This window comes from Vulpes lagopus, chromosome 5, assembly GCF_018345385.1.
Source record: "Vulpes lagopus strain Blue_001 chromosome 5, ASM1834538v1, whole genome shotgun sequence".
Classification (NCBI taxonomy): Eukaryota; Metazoa; Chordata; class Mammalia; order Carnivora; family Canidae; genus Vulpes; species Vulpes lagopus.
In genome coordinates, this window is record NC_054828.1 from 95,130,791 (window position 1) to 95,145,992 (window position 15,202).

At 44.3% G+C, this 15,202-nt stretch overlaps 1 protein-coding gene across 6 annotated transcripts in view; it reads right to left on the minus strand.

Moving 5' to 3' along the window:
- REEP1 (receptor accessory protein 1) overlaps positions 1-15,202 on the minus strand; it is a 101,028-nt gene that overhangs the window by 45,322 nt on the left and 40,504 nt on the right. For all 6 annotated transcript variants that reach the window (XM_041756340.1, XM_041756338.1, XM_041756341.1 and 3 more), the window contains exon 2: positions 8,896-8,968. In XM_041756340.1, coding sequence (XP_041612274.1) covers positions 8,896-8,968 — 73 coding nt within the window. The remainder of the gene's footprint in view (positions 1-8,895; positions 8,969-15,202) is intronic.

Here is a 15,202-nt window from a genome sequence, read left to right on the forward strand (position 1 = left end):
ACAGGCTCCTCAGCAGAGGGCAAAGAAGGTCTTTCCAACTGTACGTTTCATGACATTCTGGGGCCCGGAATCCAGGAATTCCCAACACTGGTATCCAGAAACACAGCCAGGAGCCTAAATTCCCAGTATACTGTCTTTTTCCTTTTAGTATTTAAACCATGCTCTAATATCTTCAATTAAAAACCAAGGAAGGGGATCCCTGGGTGGCGCAGTGGTTTGGCGCCTGCCTTTGGCCCAGGGCGCGATCCTGGAGACCCGGGATCGAATCCCACGTCGGGCTCCCGGTGCATGGAGCCTGCTTCTCCCTCCGCCTGTGTCTCTGCCTCTCTCTCTCTCTCTCTGTGACTATCATAAATAAATAAAAAATTTAAAAAATTAAAAAAAATAAAAAAAAAATAAAAACCAAGGAAAATGATGGAGAGCTCAGGTGGCTCAGTTGGTTGAGTGTTGGACTCTTGGTTTCAGCTCAGGTCATGCATGATCTCATGGGTCAGGAGATCGAGCTCCATGATGGTTGGGCTCTGTGCTCAGTGGGGATTCTGCTTGAAGATTCTCTCCGTTTGCCCCTCCCCCATTCATGTGCTCAAGTGTGTGCTCTCTCTAATAAATAAATCTTTTAAAGTTTTAAAACAAACAAAAAAACAAAGACAATGACAACAATTTAAAAAAATCCCTTTCCTTAACACAATCCTTAGCTATAAACTTTTCTAGTGAGTCATCTATACATGCAATGTCTACTTCCTCATCCTCCACGTGCTCAGTGCACTGCATTCATTACATTAACATTGCTCACATTGGGGATTCCACTTTGTAACATACTTCAAGGGAGAGTAATGGACCCTTTTTATTTTTTCCTTGATTTGCTTGACTTTCAGATGGATGTGAAACTATCCACTTCCTGAAAAGCTCCCCCAACACAACTGTCCTGTTTGCTTCTTGACTTTCTATCTACTTCTAAGGTTTATCAATTCCTCCACATGGGTTTGTTCTAGACATTCTCTTCTAACTCTATATAAGACATTCTCCCTGGGAAAACTCTGCATTCCTCACCTAACACAGCCAATAATCACCAAGTTCTGTTGCTTCCACCCTCTTATTCCTGTTGAACCTATCTTCTTCTCTCCATCCCTTCTGCAATATGCTTACTTCAGATCACCAACATCTCCCATCTAGAATAGAACTACAGTCTTTTGCCTGGTTTCTAAACCTCTGACCCCTTACTAATCTTTCCTCCATATTCAATTCAGAATGATCTTCTTAAATCCAAATTTGATGATATTCCTTCCTAATTTAAAGTCTTCAACCGTTCCTTACTGTTATTAAGATGAAGCCCAAATTCCTTAAATTGACTTGCAAGTCCTTGCATGAATGATACTCTAATTATCTCCATAAAATCCCTCCTTGACACTAATACTTTCTTGAATTTTTCATTCCAGTTATAATGAACGCTTTTTAGTTTTCTAAACAGTACATCTTTTGCCTCCAGAATTCAGGCCTCAGATCTCAGCCTAAAAGTCATTTCCTTCTTACACAAAGTTTGGGTAAGTATCATCTCTTTTTTTCCTCTCACAATGTCATACATGCTCCCTGTCATAATACTTATCCATCTACTTTGACAGTACTTGTTTATTTCTATGCTTTTCTCACTATATTGTAAGCTCCCTGAGAGTGGAGACAAGTTATTCTTGCACATCACCATATCTCTAATACCTAAAACAATTATTGGCACACAGTAGGTACTCAAAGGATATGTTTTGAATGACTCAATTAGAATGTCGACATTGTGAATGGGAAAGAAATGATGGTTTTTAAATGTTGAGAAAAAATATACTTTGGGAAATACTGGTTTAGGTGGCTTTGTGAGAAGAAAAGACAAAATTAGGCAGCTTGCAAGGCAATAGATGTTTCCCACAAGTGTCTGCTGAGTGGATGACTGGGTATACACAGGAGGAAAGGGGCTTACTGAAGTTGAGGCATACTGTGATATGGAGCCACTCATACCAGAGAGTAAAGAAAGAGGTGATTTATGGAGAAGAGGTTGAGTGCCATAAGGCTGAGGGGAGTCTGAGGATTCAGAACATCCATGAAGAATGTCTAACAGGTCATTGAAAAGATAAGGCCAAATCGCAGAAAGGAGTTTGAAACTATGGACAAAGATAAGGGAGCCATGGTAGAGGAGGCTTGAAGTGTTAACCTAAAGAAGTTTCTATTTTGCACTCCTTTACTTTACTGTAATGCACAAAGATCAGAGAATGATTTGAGCCTAACAGGTCAAATGGAATATGTGACTCAGAAATGAAAATCATAAATAAATTACCAGGAAATGGTGTTCCCCATCATGCTGCAGAGAAACCAAATAATGCCTATTTTTTCCAAAGTTTGAAATAGATAGAACTTGCCATGTTTAAGGGATTCTATGTAATACTTCCTATAAGATGAGAGGGAGCCCGAGTAGGCCAGCATCCAGAATAAAGGAAGCTATGGCTGATTTGAGGAATAATGTCAAGGAGCTACTCCAGAGTGGATAGTTGAAAGCATGATTGGGAAGTCCCTCTCAACTAGTCAGGGGCAGAATTCAGGAGTGAGGAGATAGAGAGAAGGTGAAATCCTAAACCATGGCAAAAGGGTCAGAAGCAGAGCCTGGAGACTTTTCACGAACCACAGAGACAGGATGAAATCCCATAGTTTATCACACTCTGCCAGGAGGGCTCCTAGCAGCCTGCAAAAAGCCTCCCCTGTGGTATGGGAAGGTAGCAGGCTTAGTCACTTCTGTAGCCTCACCTCCTATTTGGACCTTCTCTTATGCCAGCTCCACACACTCTCTTTCATATCTGAGCCCTGCTTCAGCCTCAGAGTATTACCTATGCCTTTGACTGGGAAAGAAAAAAATATGAGCCTGGTTTATGGATGACTCTGCGCCATCTGCTGCTATGAGCTCACAGTAGAGAGCTGTACAGTCAGGGGTAGCCCAGATAAAGTAGCAAAAGTGACAGTCCCCTGCAGGCAGAACTTTGAACAGTACACTTAGGCTGGAAGAAATGTCTTGAGGTAATGTCTTTACACTGTCATCAGGTATATTAACTATACTTTCTTATTTTCTGTATTCTTGATGCTCTGGCATCTGTGGCTTCACTGGCTGGGGAGAGACTGCCCCTCCTAGGACTAACCAAGTCTTAGAGATATCAAAGGACTTGCCCTGGAGCACACCTTTCAAATGCAAACTGACCAGTCCAGAGCCCATACTCCAAACTACCTCTTTTCTAGAGCTCTCACAGGTTGAGCCAGTATTCCCCAGCCCTAATTACCCTAGAGCCTACTGAAATTATTCAAACGAGCCAATCCTAAACCTGCTCACACTCAGTACTTTCCTACAGACACCACAATAAAGGGTGTTGCTCCTTCTGACTCCTGACAGACCCTGGTGTTCCCCCATGGGGCCCCCCATGGCATGCTGTGCCTCCTTCTTCTGGGAAAACTGTATAAGGATTACTTGGAAAGGACAAGACTAAGTGAGAGACTAGTGTTGAAGTGGTTCGGGAATGATGTAAATAGGCCCACAGAATTTAGATAATTGTGGCTCCTGCTCCTGCTCACCAAAAGGTCCCCATGGCAGAGGAAGCTTTTGGTAATCAAGTGGATGAGATGACCAGCCAGACATGTGGATGTCAGCTAGACACTTTCCTCATAATGAGGAACGCACTCATGTACCAATGACCTTGTGGAAGTGACAGAGGGAGCAGATGGGCTTGGCAATGTGGGCTCCCCAAGGCTGACCTGGCCACAACCACCACTCAGAGACCAAGCTGCCAGCAGCAGCACAGCAGCTCTGTGATGGTACCATATCTCATGGCCCCAGTCAAACTTCTGGGAGCAGGCTCCTCGTACCAGGCCCCTTCCCTCACAGAAAGGGCAGCAGAGTCTTTTCTGGAGTATGCATTTCTTCTGCATGTGGACTTGCTTTTCCTACTGCCATGTTTCTAGCAACTATAGAGTAAGCTGGGAACTCAGAGCCCTTTTCATTTTAATGCATGCTGTACAACACTCATTCTAACTAAGGACCCTCTTTTATAGCAAAAGAAATCCAAGACAATAAGCTGGCACTTTGGGGAGTCTCTGATCTTACCATGCCCCCCCACCCCCCCCCACACTGCCTAAGGCAGCCAGCTTTAAAGAGTGCTGCAACAGCTTTAAGAGAGTTCTGAAAGAGAATCAGGTAAGAGTCAGCATTCCGTCCAGTTGATGTGCTGCCCTGGAGGCTGCAGATTCTTCCATGAACCAGTAACCAACAAATGCTTCTACAGCTTAGCCAGAATCTAAAGGTTCAGGGACCAAGGAAATGAGAGTGGTGTTTCTTATGATTCAGCCATTTGCCAGCTTCTTGTAACTCAAATTGTAGTTCATAGACTGGTATCATCAGAATCATCGGGGAGCTTTTTAGAGATGCAGGATCTAAGGACCTGCCCCAGACCTAACAGATCAGCATCTGCATTTTAATAAAATTCTCCTTCATTCAATATGCACATTGACGTTTGAGAATCACCGTTCTAACTCATTCACAATATTTATGCTTTTCACTCTCAAACCTCTGAATTCTGCTTTTTAATATTACGGTACCTGAGGGTTGGGTGCTTTCACCAGGCATACAAAATGATTCCAAAGAAGTGGAAGCAGAAACTACACTCTCACCTGGCTATTTCAGGACCATGATGCCTCTAGGAAATAGACAGTAGAGGGATTCACAAGCTTTGATGGAGTGGCTGATCTTGATTACCAGGAGGAACCAGTGTTCGCTGCTACATAATGTGACAGGTAGGAGGATGGATAGATGTTAAGGATCTGAGTGTGATCACTTGTCTGAGCAAGTACTGCCTTGTCTGGAGGTAAGAATCAATGGATCATCATTACAACCTTATAGAGGCAAGATTACTTGCCTGAGTGTCTCCAAGAATGAAGGTTTAGGCCACACCCCTGAATAAGGAACCCCACTCACTAAAGCTCTACCTGAAGACAAAGTGAACAGCAATTAGATAGTAGAAGAGGGAAGTAATAGGAAAAAATGTGAAAGAGTTTGGAACAGGTGTTCTACAGAATGCTAGATGTTCTCCAGAGCATCCTTCTGAATTACCTTGATTCTATATGTATCTTGTTTTTCAATATCTTTGACCTCTTTTACAACTTTTTAAGTTATAGAAAACTGACTGCAATGCAAATGATTTTGTCTATAGAGGTGCAAATAAATTTTGTCCAGTGGAGGTACAATTGATTTCCCCATCATCCTCCAAAATCAGTTGAGTACCTATTAACACATTCATTTAATCATTCCTGATTCCTTATATATGTCTGTTCTCTGGAGTCTCCTTTGAGCTGTTTTTGTTTTTTTTTAAACATCTTCCTGGTTCCCTTATTAATTAATGAGTTAAGTAAAAGTTTAAACATGGATCAACTTATTTTTGTACAAAAGTCATGATTTTATGGTTTTAAAAAATTAACTTATAACAAAAGACATGAACACCAGCTATGAAATCATGACTATTTGCATGACTAAGAACTATGGCTCCTATCCATATTTTCTCATTTTTGAGTTATGTATAAATTTAAATATTTTAACTAGTTTTATTTTTATGTATTCTCTTTCTCCCTCTAATATAGTATATGGGATATATCAGTGATGGTTCACTTGACAATTTAATTTTTAGAGTGCTGAATATTGAAGTCAGAGCCAGAGGAGGAGAGGATTTTTCCAGAGATACCGGATTGGTGCTGGACTCAGGTAAAAAATACCAAGTTTGCCAAGTACATAAATTATATATAATTCTTGTTGGAAAGTTTTTTTAAAGCCAAAATATGGACAAAGGAGTGAATATGGGTGTTGAGCAGCCAAAGAAGTGACACTGATGGAGATACATCTATATCAATACCTATATTTATTTGTTTTTACAACCAACATCCAATGTCCTCTAATTTGGGGAAAGTCTCCCAACATGAGGATCATGGTAGGAGGTAAGGCCTGTTACATAGGCTTAGAAAAGTTAAATGCTCATACTTAGAATTTTGAATCTTCAGGGAATGTTCCAAAGGCACAGAGAGCTGGCAGTCAGTGTCCCTGGTGGTGACATCAGCAGCAGCTTCCTAACCAGAGCCTTCCTGTGATGTGAGCTGGCTGTCACCAAGAGGCTGTCATTTAAGTGAAATGTGACTTTGAAAGAATGATCAGAGATGCTACCTGCTGGCTCTGAAGATGGAGGAAGGGCATGAGCCAAGGAACGCAGGTGGCCTCTAGGAACTGGAAAAAACAAAGACATGGATTCTCCCCTAGAGTCTCCAAAAGGAATGTAGCTTTGCTTGATTTTAGCCCAGTAAGACCCATTAGACTTCTGACCTCTAGAACTGGGAGATAGCATCTTTGTGTTGTTTTAGGGCACGAAGTTCATGGTAATTTGTTACAGTGGCAATAAAAAATGACTACAGTAGGCCACTGTAACATTCCAGAGAAAACATGATGAGAACTGCATTTAAGAGGGTGGCAGCACAGGAGAAGAGGCCTGGTTTGAAGGACCATTAGGGGGATAGAGACAAAGGATACAGTCACCAACCAGGTGTGTAGATAGGGTCAGGTGGTGAGGAGGCAGAACTTGAAAGCAATTCCAGGTTTCTCTCTTGGACAAATGGGTTTATTGGTCAAAACAGAGGAAAGAGTCCCCTCTTTCTAATGGTGAGTATGAATGCATGTGAAAGTGTGAGAGAGAGCATGTGTAAGTGATTGAGAGAGTGTGTGAGAGTGTGAGAGAGACCATGTGAGAGTGTGAGGGTATGAGAGTGAGAGAACAAGTGTGAGAGTGAGTGTGAGCATGTGGAAGTGTATGAGAGCACAAGACTGTGTGAGTGTGATAGTGAGAGTGAGAGAGCCATATTTGTATGAGAGTATATAAGAGTGAGTGAGAGAGCATGTGAGTGTAAGAAGTGTGTGTGGGTATGAGTGGGAGAACATGTGAGAGTATGTGTATGTGAGTGAGTGTGTGGAAGTGTGAGAGATGTGTGGGTGTGTAAGTAGAACATGTATGAAGAATGTATGAGTGAGAGCATGTGAGAGTGTATGTGAGAGCACAAGAGAGCATGTGTGAGAGTGTGAGAGTGCATGTGAGTGTATGGGTGTGTGAGAGTGAGTTAACATGTGTGAGAGTGTGAGAAAGTGTTGGAGAGCATGTAAGTGTGTATGAGTGTGAGGGTGTGTGTGAGGGCATGTACAAGAGCACCTCTGAGAGCATGTATGAGAGAGTGCGTGCACATGAGCAAGTGCGGGAAAAGCAGGCAGATCTCTTCTAATACACTCAGCTCCTTTCTTTCAGTTCCATTTTTATGAAGAAACCTTCTAATCTTAACTCCCAAGCTTTCCCTACTGGGAAAAGCCTCATGCTCACTAGCCAACACAAACAGCTGCACTGTTTGTCAGTTACATTTTTTACTCTAAATTAATGAATTGCCATTTTAGTCATAAACCAGGCTCCTGTGAGTTTGGTCAGAGCAAAACAACTTACAGGATCTGATCTCTCCCAGATGAGCTAGCAAAATTAAGTTTCTGCCCCTGCAAAACGGAGCATCAGACCCTGAACCACAGTGACACTAATTATGCCTCCTTACCTAGCACAGCTTCCCTGCACCCGTGGCTGGAAGGGGTCCGGAGACAGATCTTAGGAGAGCTATTTATAGTTAACACTCTGAGATTCTCTCAAATATACCAGCGACCCAGTCACCAGGGAACACACCCCTGTCTGGATCCTCTGCTTAGTAGCAGATACAAGCCCAGGCAAGCAGTTCAGGGAAACTGAGGAAACGGGGCCAGGCGGTGGTGGGAAGGAGGAGGGTTGGTCCTGCTTGCAGTTCACCTGGAAGTGGCTGATTTTCATCATGAAGACATCCTGGAAAATCTGAGAAGGAAAGTGACTTTCAAATCCACTTTATTTCTTTATCTGTGCCAAACTTCCAACGTGACATCTGAGTAAAAGATGTAGAGCAAAAACCCTTTGTTCCTCAGAACACTACAGGCCAGGATTGTTCATATCACCCCTCAGATTAGAAAACCAAGGCTCTTGGAAGTTAAGCTTCTTGTCCAGCAGTGCATCAATCAAATGTCAGAGCCAGGATCTGACTTCAGACTCTTGATGCCCAAATTCACATTCTTTGTAACTTGATCTGGGTTTCTGTCCTACGTGGGATGGGGTGCCCTTTCCTCATCACCTACCCGATGGAGGTCTTTGTCAATCAGGGGTGGTCTCAGGATTCTCCTGCCTAGAGGTGCCCAGCACATCTAGGGCTGTGATGGTGCCACCCAGCAATAATACAATCCTCCAACCAATAAGTACTCTGGATTCCCTTCCCACATGCTCAGCCCTCTGCTAGGTGCTGGGGAATCAGATGTAAGATGAAAAACCCTGTTCTCAAAAAGCTTATAAAGCAACGGGGTTTAAATTGTGGGGTACTCAAATCACACAACTTGAATGAGGATCATAGCCAGAGTCACAGAGGCAGGAGGACCTGAGCTCCTGCTTCTTAATGTGGACTATCTCCCAGTAATGCTGGTCTATAGTGTTTTCCAGACAAGGAAACTGAGGCTCAGAGAAGTAAAGTCACTTGACCAAGGCAGTGATATGCGGCAGCCTGGGTCACCTCTGATCCCTGATTCCATTTCCCCTTGCCATACTGCCATTCCATTCTCTGTTTCTACAGGGGTCTAGACTTGGGGAGGACTCCTGGACCACACCCGGCAAGCCTCATGAGAAGAAGAGTAAAGGAGGGGTTCCTTTGCCCTGCTACCAGTGCCTACACCAAAGAGGGTATCCTCCTTCTCCCACGACTTTACACCCAACTCCTCCACAACCATCAAAAAGTGCTACTTACATATTCTTTAATGTCCTTTGATTTCACAGCCTTGTAGGAATAATATGCAGGGTAAAGGGTGCCAAATATAAGCCTGGAGGAAAAAGAGAGAGAAGAGAGAAATGTGATTTTCATTCATCCTATTTGATGGAAAATGTCTGTCTTCAATGCCAAAAGCAGTTCTCCAAGCTACAGAAAATGCTGCTGTGTGGCTTGATCTAGTTTTATGAATGCCCTGAAGGCTTCTTCTCGTGGCTGGGATGTGCTTAGGAGCCTCCATCTCCTGTTACAGCTGCACACCCACCTTCCTTCAGTCTGTGATTTGGCAACATAAAAGAGTGCTTCGGGATCACAGAAGCCAAAACTGGGAGTAAAATGTGGGGGTGGGAAGCCAAGCTGAGCAGCCATGACCCCTGAAATTAAAGGTCAAACTTTCCTCTCCTGCTGCTAATCCCCACTGATGCTCTACAAAGCCCGCCCACACCTGAGGCTTCCTTCTTCAAAAAAACCTTATCACTTAAAGTTCCGAATTTCACTCCCTGTCACACTCGATTCCAGCATCCTGCAGCCAGAATCAGCTCTTCAAATTGTAAATGCAATCTTCCCGAGACATATATCCCCACTCTGCCTTAACCCGCTTCTCACTGCTCTTAAGAAGAAGAAAGAGAAATAATGACAGCAGCATGACTAGCTGGGTATCAGCTCTCACTGATCCAAACCCAGGGCTGCATGAGATCATTAAATAATTTGACTCTCAGCCCCCGGTCCCCGAGCTCTCCCAGCCTTCGTTCTCTCCACCTTGCACCCATCCCCTCTCAAAACCTTTGCCTCTGCTGTTCTCGCTTTCTGAAATCATTCTTTGCCCTTCTTTGCTGGTAAATGCCTGTTTAGCCACCAGATCCCAGCTCCATCATGACTTCTTCATGGAAGACTTCTCTAACCTCCCCAACTAGGTCAAATCTCCTACTACACAATGTATATATGATCAAATGCTCTTTTAACTACAATTTGTGATGCTTTGATTGACATCTCCCAACTGAACCATGAGGGTCTTCAGAGCACAGAACGCATCTGTTTTGATCAACAATGTGTTCTCTGCACCTACCAAATAGAAGGCTCTCAATGGATATTTTTAAGTGAATGAACTGACAGAATGTTAGATCTGGAAGGGTTTAATCCTTTCATCTGACAGATGAGGTCACCTCCAAAGGTCAATTCAGGTATAAGCTGACTGGGATTGGAGCCCCCTTGGTCCCAGGCCCCTCAGGAGCCAACGTGTCCTGTAACAGCCCCACACACAGAGCTTCTAGGGTCCCTGAAGGAGACACCAGACTCAGGAAGCCCAAAACCATGGCTTCTTCATCAGGTTACTTAGAGGTTGCACAGAGAACTTCAGTCCAGATTCAATGTACCAAGCAGGGGTCAGTTTTACCATAAGCACTGTGGCCAGGTAACACCTTGACCTTCCATATTCACCAGGTTTTCAGGAAGAAATAGAAAGTGAATGGAACTGAGTCAGTTTCTGATGCTGAAAGAGAAAGGGTGTTGTAACCTTGACTCACACGGGTCTTACACTAAGCACTAAGAGCTCTAAAGGTATCACCTCAGTCCTCAGACTGCCCTGGTAATCATTAAGTAATCATTAATGCCCTGGTAAAAGGAACCACTTTTAATGAGGCAGTTAGTCACTTGCTTGTCTAAGGTTGAAGGGCCATAAGGAGTAAAGCAGGGGCTAGGACCCAGCCAGGTTGGCCTCCCCCAGGCCTGGCTTCTCACCACCACTGTCTACTTCTCTGGAGAGCAAGGCCATCCTCTGGGAAGGCTGGAATTGCACATGGGGAGCAAGAGAAGCCAGCAAAGGGGCCTAAGAGTAGCCTGAATGGAAGGGAAAACAGTAGGCCTGGAGGAGGGAGGAAAGGAATTTAAAGAAAGAGAAAGAAGGCAACAGTGTCAAAGGTGCTGGACAGGCTGAGGAGGATGCCTCCTGGAGGAGCCTGCTGGGTTCAGCCATGAGCCAGCTTGGTGAGGGCGGTCCCTGCCCCACCCCCAAGCATTCTCAGATATCAGGGAGTCCTACTTTCTCTCGGGAAGGGGGGTGGCATTCCGGACTTCTCACGCCCCATGCCCAAGATTAGGTTTTTCTCACCATCCCATACCATCATGACTCCAGACATTCCTCTTTCTTTTTTTTTTTTTTTTAATTTTTATTTATTTATGATAGTCACAGAGAGAGAGAGAGAGAGAGAGAGAGGCAGAGACACAGGCAGAGGGAGAAGCAGGCTCCATGCACCGGGAACCCGATGTGGGATTCGATCCCGGGTCTCCAGGATCGCGCCCTGGACCAAAGGCAGGCACCAAACCGCTGCGCCACCCAGGAATCCTGAGATTCCTCTTCCTTAACCCATACTCACACCACTTGTCTCTCCTATAAAACTACACGTTTCCCAAAGGCAAGGATGGCATCTTTCTCATTCATAACCACTCCCCGCTGGGCCTGGCACATGCTCAATAAATACAGTGTCACTCTGTGAAGTTTCAGAGAGTGGTGAAGCAAAAGCCAGAGCCATGCAGGGGACACTCATGACCTTGGGACTGAGGTCTCAGCATTCAGGGGGGGACGCCAGACAGCACCAGGCTGATTCAGCAAAGCCTCGGGCACAGTGCCACGGGTTCCGGAGAAATAAACACACCGCTCCTTTGGCACAAATTCCCTGGGTTATTAGCCACGTCTGCCAGGATGCTTTCCAGCCCCTGCCCTGAGGCAGCGTGTGAGCCACAGAAAAAAGAGAGGTGGAAAACGCATCAGAACTCCATGACTGGTTGATTGATTTGCTCCTCTGTGAACTCCAGCAAGTAGAGCAGCAATACCAATACCATCTGAGTGGTCACAGAGCTGGATAAGCCTCAAGAGCACCCAGACAAGAGAAGGCATACTCCATCTGCTGGACTCCAGTGTAAAGTGGCTGCCAGTGTCCCCCTGCATGCCACCCTGCCCCATATTTGACAGCACAGGGACAGCAAGACGATTTGCTTTTCAGTCTCCCAAGGCTCACTAATGCCTCCAGGTAAGGGAGCAAACTTAGCACTTCGTTGCTCAGGGAAAGGAGAATGGGATTAAAATGGCAAGTCCTTCCCACTCTGTTCTGTAGAAATGAAATAACAAATGAAGCACATCCAAGCTGAAGGATTTGGGTACTCGTGTTGATTCAGACCAAGTCCCTTCTCTGGCAGCTCCACTGGCCTTCCTTTCCAGCCTGATGGCCCACCCCTGACTGAGCCTCCGGATCTCAGAGCCAGCAGCTGTCCCCTATAAGCCATGCTCACTTGCTCACAATCTGTGACTTCCTGCCCACATTTTAGTGCATGATCTTTCCACAACGCCACAGCTCTTTTTCCTGATAAAGTCCCACTAATCCTTTAAGACCATCTCAAAAAAGCCACTTCTGTGAATCTTTGATCACTTGTCCCTCAGAATTTTCTTGGCACTCTATTTACAGCCTTTATGTAGTAGTTTTAATAAATCATTAACAATAATGATAGTAGTATCACCGAGTGCTCACTAATGCCAGGCACTGCTGCACAGGCTGCACGCGTTCTCTCACTTAATCCTCTCCACACCCATTTGGGATAAGAATTCTCACTACTCCATTTTACAGACTAGGACACCGAGGCCAAAGGAGACCGAATGGCCAGGAGCAGAGTGGGACGTGGACCTGGGCCACTTGACAACAGAGCCTGCCTTCTTTCTCCTCCCAGGGTGGCCTGTGTCGGCTGAATCGTCTCCCTGCCCAGACCATGCAGTTCTGGTCGGATGAGTAGGGTCCCGTGCTCGCTTCGGCAGCACATATACTAAAATTGGATGAGTGGGGTCCCCAGTGCCTGGCACAGCCTGTGCCCAGGTGGGTGACTGAGAAATGTCTGTTGGAGTGTATGAAGATCAAAGAATTGCAATCTCTCTCCAAGGAGCTTAACCCACTTGATAGATTCACATAACTCTCCCCACAAGGTCAGGAGGAAAGCAGTAAAATACTTAGGAGGATCTAAAGTGCTTAATTGCTCAAGGCTGGCCTCAGCAGAGGGAAGGTGGAAGGCGTGAGTGCCTCCCTCTGAAGAGGACACCAGGCTCTGGCTAACACTCCTCCCAGTTATTACTAGGCAAAACCTCACACTGTACTCTACAGCCTCAGAGCCCTGCACCCCCACCCCCCACTTCTCGCCACTGTCATTTACAGCTACCCTGAAGCTCCCTCCCCTAACTTAATGGCTCCATTTATCTGCCTGACACATTTCTCCTTTCTTTGCCTTTCATTCTTTCTCTTGCTCCAAATTAGGGGCCTTCATCCAGGGGTTGCTTCCACTACCCCTTTCACAGCTGTAGTATCTACAAGGGACCATGAGTCTCATCTTCTACGGCAATGTTTCCCAACCAGAGTGATTTCATTTCCCCAGACATCTGGGTGATGTCTGGAAATATTTTGTTTGCCACGCTGAGAGAGTGTCACGGGCATGTGGTGGGTGGAGGCCAGGGATGCAGCTAAACATCCTACAATGCACAGGACACCCCTCCCCCCCAAACACACACATTGCAACAAAGAATTATCTAGCCCCAAAAGTCAAAAGTGCTAGAGTGGAAAAACCCTGGTCTAGTGTGCTGTTTCCCAATCCTTGTCCATGGATTCTTCACTCAGTCATCAAGGACAATCTGCCCCCAAGAGTTTTTTTTTTTTTTTTTTTAAATGCCCAGCATCTGAGGTTCAGATAGGAGACAATTCAGAATGGCAAAAACCACATACCTATCCCATTGGTCAGTGCTCAGGGGAAAATACAACTCTGAAGCTACTTATCAACTTCCTGGAGCTCTGGCCAACAGAAGAGAGATATTCCTCACATGAATAAATCATAACTGTGATGCCAGTGACAGTCACCAAGGAGGGCTTGCCATTCTCGGAGCCCACAGAGGAGCAACCACTGGCCGGCAGCTCAAGTACAAGCTATGACACAGGCAGTTGCTAACTTTGGCCCAGATGTCTGCAAACAATGAAGCACAGTATTTTCCACAATCTTCTCAGGCATCCTAGTATTAGACTGACATTTTCCAATCCCAAATTATGATGAAATTTTTTTAAGAGTTATTTATTTATTTATTTTAGACAGAGAGAGACAGAGTATGAGCGGGAGAAGCAGAGGGAGAGGCAGAGAGAATCCGAAGCCAACTCCGTACTCAGCATGGAGTCCAACATGGGGCTCTATCTCATGACCCTGAGATCACAACCCAGGCCAAAACCATGAGTCAGATGCTCAACTGACTGTACCACCCAGGTGCCCCCCACAAATTGTGTTGAAAATTTTAGAAATCAATGTCAGAAACATTTTTTCTAAAATTAATTTTTAATGTAAGAAAAATAACAGGTCCACTGTACAATTGTTTGTATTATGATAAAACAAATTAAATTAAATTTAAGGAATGGTACACCACACAGGGCTCCTGGAATGCTGAATCTCTTGACCTGGCCAGCAGTTATGCAGAGTTTTGCTGTGTACTTACAAATGTATATTAAACACATACACATGTGTTCTATGCACTTTTCTATATGTGAATGTTACATTTTATAATTTTTTTTTAAGATTTTTTTTTTATTTTATGATAGTCACAGAGAGAGAGAGAGGCAGAGACACAGGCAGAGGGAGAAGCAGGCTCCATGCACCAGGAGCCCGATGTGGGATTCGATCCCGGGTCTCCAGGATCACACCCTGGGCCAAAGGCAGGCACCAAACCGCTGCGCCACCCAGGGATCCCCTACATTTTATAATTTTTAAAAGTGGTGTCCCATATCCAAAAAAAATGAATTTGCACAAAAAGTCTTCCAAGTTATGAAGATACACTGTTTCCTTTGAGTATTAAAAGGCTATTAAATTTTACACTGATTATACTTTGTTTTCTGTTCTTATGAAAAAAATATAATTTCTAATTGCTGTTCCCTGAGGGTTTTTTCAAAAGCTTATGGATCAATTTTTATTACTCTCTATGAGAATTTATCCCCAAGACCATTTTTGCTGTCTACTCTAATAAAAGGATGCTCCTTGATTTTTGAGCTCCTATTGGGATTCAAATAAATATAATTTTTAATATGAAAAAACTTTAAGACATAACATACATGTGAAGTCTCCTATATATTCTTTCCTGATACATTCCACTCCCTCCTTCCCCAAAATAACCATTATCCTGAATTTGGTGTTTATCATTCCTACCATGTTTTTATTAACTACATAAGCCATGCATAAATGAAAAAAATTATACCTGCTTAAAATTTATATAAATGGAATCACA